Source organism: Lipotes vexillifer, unplaced genomic scaffold (genome assembly GCF_000442215.2).
Source record: "Lipotes vexillifer unplaced genomic scaffold, Lipotes_vexillifer_v1.1 scaffold4, whole genome shotgun sequence".
Taxonomy (NCBI): domain Eukaryota; kingdom Metazoa; phylum Chordata; class Mammalia; order Artiodactyla; family Lipotidae; genus Lipotes; species Lipotes vexillifer.
This window is the reverse complement of record NW_006785876.1, coordinates 5457781-5465289: the sequence shown is the minus strand read 5'-3', so window position 1 is coordinate 5465289 and position 7509 is coordinate 5457781. Positions and strand designations below refer to the sequence as shown.

The 7509-nt window shown below is 60.0% G+C and overlaps 1 protein-coding gene across 1 annotated transcript in view; it reads right to left on the bottom strand.

Moving 5' to 3' along the window:
• Window positions 1-7509, bottom strand: part of TMEM63B (transmembrane protein 63B) — a 24413-nt gene continuing 16904 nt past the window's right edge. Inside the window, exons 13-24 of the mRNA XM_007458287.1 lie at window positions 6873-7006; window positions 6655-6792; window positions 6361-6514; window positions 5322-5428; window positions 5001-5087; window positions 4731-4796; window positions 3336-3498; window positions 2660-2765; window positions 1494-1661; window positions 1140-1255; window positions 894-974; window positions 1-607 (exon numbers count right to left, since the gene is read on the bottom strand). Coding sequence (XP_007458349.1) covers window positions 416-607; window positions 894-974; window positions 1140-1255; window positions 1494-1661; window positions 2660-2765; window positions 3336-3498; window positions 4731-4796; window positions 5001-5087; window positions 5322-5428; window positions 6361-6514; window positions 6655-6792; window positions 6873-7006 — 1512 coding nt within the window. The 3' untranslated portion in view covers window positions 1-415. The remainder of the gene's footprint in view (window positions 608-893; window positions 975-1139; window positions 1256-1493; window positions 1662-2659; window positions 2766-3335; window positions 3499-4730; window positions 4797-5000; window positions 5088-5321; window positions 5429-6360; window positions 6515-6654; window positions 6793-6872; window positions 7007-7509) is intronic.

Genomic DNA, 7509 nt, shown 5'->3' with positions numbered 1-7509 from the left:
TGGAGTGCTAGATCCCAGAGGGACTTGTGGGGGGAGGGAGGTAAGAACTGGGGGGGGGGGCAGCCCCTGATCCACCTGCCCCCAGCAGGTCTCCAGCCAGTACCCCCCCTTGGCTCTTATTAACCCTTTCCTGATCATACTACTAGCCCAGGGGGGCACTGATCTGGGGGGAACCCTGTCCACACCCCTCTTTGCCCCGGGGCCGGCTCGGGGCTCTCCTCACTGAGGTTGGGGGGTTCCCTCCCTCCCTCTGTGGTGGGGGAGAGCGGTGAAATCCCCAGGTTTAAATACCTTAATGAAAGCAGGGGGATGGGGAAGGAAGGGGCTTTAGATCTAATAAATTATTAGCGTTTTAGTGTCCGTGGGGGGCGGGGTGGGTGGGGGCAGGGCGTGGCCTCCAGGGCCCTCCCTCCCCTTACTGGTGAATCTCATTCTCTATGAGGCTGTCCTCACAAGACTGGAAGTCTGTGTCCGTGAGGCCATCAGGCGGCATCAGCAGGTCCTCATCTTGGGATGAGGATGACGGGGGCTCGTCCCCTGAGCTCCCAGGACCCCCATCCCCATCCCCGTCAACTTCTGAGTCCTGCAGCACCTGAGCGATGTATTTCTGAAGGGGGAGAAGGGTGGGGGTGAGGGTGGACAGCTGCCCCTCGTGGGGAAGGGGTGAGGGGGGACCTCATGGCCTGTGAGGGGAGGGGCGGTGACCCTCTTCCTAGGGCGAGGTGGGGCAGCCCCCAGCTGCTGAAGCCAGATCCCTCCCAGGCCCTGCTCAACACCGCCCCTGGGTCTGCAACAGGCTTCCCTTTCTGGATGACTAATGGCACACCCAGCTTTGGGGCTGGATCTCCACCAGAGGCTCTTCCCCACACTTGGCCATGGAGCAGGGCACTCACCGCAGATTTGGGGACAGCGGCAGCACTGGGGGGCCGTCCATTGCTTCTGGGGTCCACAGTATCTGTCTCCGTGTGCTCAATCTTGAGGGGCCCAGAATGAGTCAAGCAATGGGGGGAATGCCCTGGCCCTCAGCCATATCACAATCCTACTCTCTCTTGGCATCCCTGCCCTCAGCTCCCAATCCCCCAACCCCACCCTGCTAAGATTCTGCCCTCGGCCACCTCCCTGCCCCCCTTGCCCCACACCTTGTAGTTGTGGGCACTGAGGTATTTGAAGTGTCCGAAGCAGACGTGGCAGAGACAGATGACAATGGTGATGACCAGGACCACGAATGTGAACATGGACGTGGGGGCTAGAAACCCTGGTGTCGGGGCGGGCAGAGAAAGGGCCGTTACCTCTCCTCTGGGTCCCCGTCCCATGGGCTTTTGCCCCCCTCTGAACGCACTCCCACACTCGCATATGCTGGGGCCTCTCCCAGGCCCCGGGCCTGCGACCCCCGGCCCTCGTGGCCTCCCGTGGCCTGCTCTGCCTCGACTCTGGCGGGAGTCTCCTCTGCCCACCGCCCACCCCAGGCCCCGAGGGTGGGGGGCGGCCCTCACCCGTGCGCATAGTGGAGAAGAAAAGTAGCCAGAAGAGGCACAGGATAGGCGCAGCGACCACCTGGTTCACAGCCCCTGAGTGGATCTTCTTGTCCAGCTTGGCCGGCAGGTAGGCGTAGTAGAGATTGTACCTGTCTACCAGGTGCTTCAGCAGCATGTACATGAGCCCTGGGGGAAGCCACATGGGCCCTGACCTCGAGCTGCCGGACCTTTGTGTGTCTGCCACGGGTTGTCCTGGGCCTTTTGAGGTCACTGAAGGGCTGGTCCCCCTTCTTCTGTCCCAGGCCCAGTAGAGAATAGAGCCCCAAGCCCCTCGCAGGACCACGGAACCTCAGCTCCCACTGCTCCAACCCCTTCACTCTGCAGCCCCTCCCTAGGAATTCTACTATTAGAAATCCATTTGTTTGGGTCAGCAAGCATCCTCTTAAAACCCATGTCGTTCTTCCTATCTTTGCCCTTAAACAGGTGAGTATAAATTAGGTGGCAACTTCCATCTTCCTGGAGGTTGAGGGGATGGGAAATTTCAAATGAGGACAAGGTGGTTGGTTTGGGAGTTTGAAGCCTTCAATAACCAGGGAGGGTGGCGAGGGGTTAGGATGTTAGTGGGGGGAAAGGAGAGGCCACCAGTGGGGGTGATAATTGGGGTGAAGAGAAACTTTGCTAAATTTCTTCAGAAGAGGAACTTGCCCAGGTCACATGGTACAGCTACAGCAGGGTATTTCCATGAGTAGTAAGGACCACGCTGAAACCCAAAGGTCTTTCCTGAGTTTACGGGGCTGTGTACAAGTGTGCCCATGGATTCTGTGTAGGACTGTGTGTGTGTGTGTGTGTGTGTGTATGTGTGTGTACACCTCAGTGGGCATGCCATGTGTGTCCAAGTATATCCACCTGAGTGAAGGCACTGGTGTGAGCAAACATGGCTGTGTTGGGGAGACTTGGCCCAGGGGCCCAGCACACTAGCTGAGTCCAGCCTGAGCTGAGATGGCTTTTCCCCTCCTCCCCCCTGGCCGAGCCCCAGACTGAGCCAGGGACCGGGCGGGAGGCCCGAGGGGCCGGTCTCCCAGCCAGGGCCCTGTCCACTCGGGTGGCCTGCCTTGCTAGAGTGGAGTGGGAGAGGTCCTGGGTCCCCCCGAGCAGGGCCCAGGTCCCGGCGCGGCGGTGCCTACCGAAGGGCACGATGATGGGGCAGGTGATACTGTAGGTCATGACCACCGTGAAGACGCACATCATCCAGGCGTAGGCTGCGCCAAACTGGAACTCGTAGGCCTGATGCTGGGGGGGAGATGGGCAGGAGGGTAGCTCGGGGAAGGGGGCGGGGCGGACTGGAGGGGCTCAGGGCAGGTGGGAAGTGGGAGGGGGCCAGGAAAGAAGCCACGGGTTAAAGGAACCCAATGTCCAGGGCAGGGCAGGGCAAAGCCGATGGAGAGACGGGGTGTGGCTGAGACGGAGGTCAGGGTGGGCACAGTGATGGGGCATCAGGAGGGACCTTCGAGGCAGGAGGGGCTGGCAGGTTGGTGGGTTTAGGAATGGGATGCCCAGAGCCCTCGTGTGGGGTTAGGGCAGAGGGACCCTAGGTCTAGACCCAGACCTCCCCCAACCCCCATCACAGAACACTAGACTGTCAGAACTGGCAGGGCCTTCAGGGTTAGCTGTGTCAACCTGTCACTGTACACATGGGAAAACTGAGGCCTAAGACGGGAAGAGGGTAACCCAGGGCCACGGAACTCGCTGTCCAAGTCTCAGCACCCCGGGCGCCCCCACACTCTAGCACGGTGGCCACTGTTTCTGGTTGGGCCCACTAGGGGGCGCTGTGCGGACCGCGGCTGCCCCGGGTGGCCCTACCCGCTTCACGTTGCGCCTCTCGGCGGCCGAGCGCGCCAGGCAGAGCCGGATCATATACATGAGCAGGCCCGGGATGCGCAGCAGGTCCATGGCGTTGCCGATAAAGGCTGAGGCAATGACGTAGTTCACGAAGAACGCGCCGTTGTCCGGCAGGAACACGCACCTGCGGGCACCGGGTGCTCCAGCTCTGCACCCTTTGGGGACCCGGTGGCCCCCTGCCCACTGCCAGCGTGCCAGCACCCCCAACGTGCCTTCTTCCACGTGGGCCCTTCAGGTCAGCCCTCAAGGCACCTGTGTCCCAGTGCCCCCTGAGTGTGAACCCCAGAGGCAGACGCCAGAGTGTCCACAGATGCCTCCAAAGTAAGCCCCAGACCCCTTCAGCGTGAGTGAGCCCAGAGGCACTCCTAGAACTTGTGCCCCATAAAGACCCCCGGAGAGAGTGCTTGAGACCCCTAAGGCCACCAGTGTCCAGGGTGTGATGCTGGAGGTTCCCCCCAACACCCCCCGTGACCCCAAAGACCCCCAAGGGTGGGAGCCCCGGCAATACCCAGAAGCCTCCCTGCCTTAGACCCTAACTTAACCCAGAGTCACCTCCGGAGTACGAGCCTCGGACACCTCCAGAGCTCAAGCTCCAGAGACCCTACCCCAGAGATCTGCAGAGGGGGAAGCCCAGGGACCTTTGTCAGTACCCATGACACCCCAAGTGTGAGCCCACGATTACCACAGATGGCCTAGAGCAAGACCCCTAGAGCTGGTGCCCACATAAACAGCCAAGGTTCGTGTCCCCCAAGACCCCCTCACAGGGATTCCCGGGGAAGGTGAGATTCCCAGAGAACTGCAGTCACAACTGGATGACAGCCTGAGACTTCAGAGGTGTTCCCAGAACTTGTGCCCCAGAAACACCCCAAAGTGTGAGCCCCAGAGCCCCCCATAGGCACTCTTAGGTGTGAGCCTGAGAGCCTTCCATAGATGCTCAAAGGTGTGGCTCCAGAGACCTTCAGGGATACCTCTAGGAACCCCCATGTCACTCCCACAGTACAACAAAGATCCCACTATAGACCTCTCCAAACCACCCGAGTGAAGCTCGACTCCCATGGTTAGTCCCAGGATACAAGCCCCAAAGCCCACCATAGAAACCCCGAAGTGTGGGCCCCAAAGCCCCAAATATTCCTCGGGGGTGACCTCAGAATCCAGAGAGGTTCCCAACACAGACCCCGGGACATCCCATGTATACACCCAAGACAGCCTGTGGGGCAACCTTTGGGATGACCCTGACTGTGACATAAGCCCCCTCCTGCTCCCCGCTGCAGGGGTGGGAGGTTTGTTGCACCATCCCATGGGGGAATAGCCACCCCCACCATCTGGTCTTCTTCCCTGGGGACCCCGGTCACTCACTCAAACCGAATAGCTGCCTCAGCCAAGAATTTCTTGTCAAAGAGCCAGCGGAAGAAGAGGTCCAGGCTGGAGAGGGGAGGGGAGGGGAGGGGAGGGGAGGGGCAGTTGGAATGGCCCAGACCACCAGGGGAGGGCGAGGCCCAAACACAAGCTCTGGGGATCCCCCCAGACATGGGGCCCCCGGCTCTGTAGAGGAGGTGGGAGCCTGAGCTCGCCCTCCCCCTCGGGCAATCCCGGACCCCCGCTCCCATCCCCTCCTCCGAAACCCACCTGCTCAGTCCCAGCGAGGGCAGCAGCAGCACCATGAAGATGAGGAAGGTGTAGCACTTGTGCATGGTGGTCCTGTTCTCCCCGGAGCTGGGGCGGGGGACATGGCGGGGCAGAGGTCAGATGAGCCAGCCCCCATGCCTGCTCCCCCAGCTCGTATGGTGTCCCAGGAGGGAAGGAGGGGGGCTTCCCAAGGTGAGGATGCTGGTCACCATCGCTCCCTTGCCAGCTCTGGGACTGCCCAGAGCAGGGAGCCTGAGGGCAGAGGGTGTGTGCCCAGGAGGCCCACAGTGAGGCGTGGTGTGTGTGTAGGGGGTGTCTCACCGTGTCCAGTGGGCTTCAAAGAAGGCAGAGTAGTAGACGATGGTGGGGAGCAGGGCCGAGAAGCACCACAACAGCAGGGTGGGGAAGAACTGGGTGATGATGGGGTTCTGCAAAGGGCAGAGGGGGGCAGAATGTGTCAGGTGGGGGCAGTCTAGTGGGCCCAGCTCGCTTTGCTTACCTGCCCCCACCCCCAGTGAGCCCTGGGCCCCCCAGCTCTCAGGGCCTCATGTCAGAAGTCCAGAACATCTGGGGGCCAGGGCCATATGTACAATCCCAGCATGAACAATATTAGTAGTTAGCATCTCTGAACACCTACTGATCCAGTGCTTTTCATGTATTAATTCTTACATTAATGATATCACCCCGTTTTACAGATGAGTAAACTGAAGCAAATGAGAGTCAATAAATTAGCTAAGTAAGCAGTGGGTGGGGGGGACTTGAACCCAGGCAGCCTGCGTCTTATCTATTATGCTATCATCACTCAATGATTTTCAAAGTGTCTTCTCATGAACTTTGAGGTTCCAAGGAGGTTTGCCAAAGAGGTGAGGGGAGAGCAGCAGAAATGCCCCCACACCCATCGCCATCTGAGCGATCTCGCTTTCCTACATTGGGTTTCATGTAAGATTCCTTTTGATGAAGGCCATGAGAATCCAAGTTTGGAAGCCAAGGGTCTGGTCTGACCCTTCACGCTTTGGTTGGAGAGACCGAGGGATTTGGAGAAGGACCTTGTTCAAGGTCACATGATCAGTTTGGAATGGACCCAGGCTCTCTCTTCCCTCAGAGCCCCTCTAGGCGTATGTAAACCCAAGGGAGGCCTCTCCTAGGGGGAAGCTGGCAGGGAGCCCGAGGGAAGCGTACAGAGGGGTTTGCAGCCCATGGTCGTGTGGGACCTTCTTAGTGGGGCTGGGCTAGAAAAGCGGAACAGGAGCTGGACTGGAGGGCATGTGGTCCACCCCTCGCCTGCCGCTGCCAGGAGGGATTTGGGGCCTGGTATCTGCGTCTGGGGACACAGTGTGGAGGGTCGGGGCGTGGGCCTTACATTGAGGTACTCCACGGGCTTGGTGACGTTGAACTTGTCCATGGTGGTGATGATGATGGCCGGGGTGGTGAGGAAGAAGAGGAGGATGAAGAGGACGACATTGATGACCAGGCAGCGCAGCCACCAGATGAAGCCACGGATGGAGAGGTGCTCCCTGGGAAGGTCCGGAGGCGTCACTCCAGGGCTGGACGCCCGATCCGTCCCCAGCGACACCTAGGGCCTCCCTCTCCTCCCTCTCCCCACTGGGGCCCACGCCGGCCCCACGAAGCCACCCCGCAATCCCCCTTTGCTCACCAGTAGATGTTCTGGGGGTCAGGGGCGTAAGACACGGTCCAGTTGGAGATGTGCAGGGACTCGCTGCAGGAGGAGGAGCGGGGCTCCCCGCGGCAGGTGCAGCCCTGGCACTTACACACGTTGAAGTCCTTCAGGATGCTGGGGGAGAGGGGCACGGTTACCTGGGACCTGGAGCCCCGGCTAGTCCCTAGGGGCCGGGGTGGCTGGGTGGAGCTCACATGGCGGTGATGGTCTCATTGTGGAAGGTGACGAAAGCCATGCCGAGAGGCTTCTCGTTCACTTTCTCCTTCTCCCGCTTGTAGTCCTCCTTCAGCTTCTGCTCCAGCTTCGTGTAGTACTCAATGGCCTCCACCTGCCAGGGCGGGTGAGGCAGGGCCCTGGTCAGAGCCGCCGGTCCCTGCAGCACCCAGCGGGCACTGCCCAGAGCTGACTGCAGCCCAGGCACTGCTTTAAGCTCTCCGTCCACTCGCTTATCCTCACAACTACACTGGGAGGTGGGTACAAGTAGCTCTGTCCCACAGACGAGGAAGCTGAGGCACGGAGCAGTCCAGAAACTTGCCTAAAGCCACAGAGCTAGTAAATACAGCAAGCTGTCCTCTTGGCTGACCTCTTCTGATTTGGGGCTTGAAAACTTGGTCACTGTAGGGATAGGGGGCAAGCCCAACAATGGGACTAGGGCTTCCAGGAACAGATGGGGACCTGCTTGTGGTCCGCACCCCAGCTTTGCTTCCTCTGGGAGTCTCTTCACCTTGGGGTATTTATGTGCAAGGCGTGTGTGTGTGTGTGTGTGTGTGTGTGTGTGTGTGTGTGTGTGTGTGTGTGTGTGTGTGTGTGTGTGTGTGTGTGTGTGTGTGT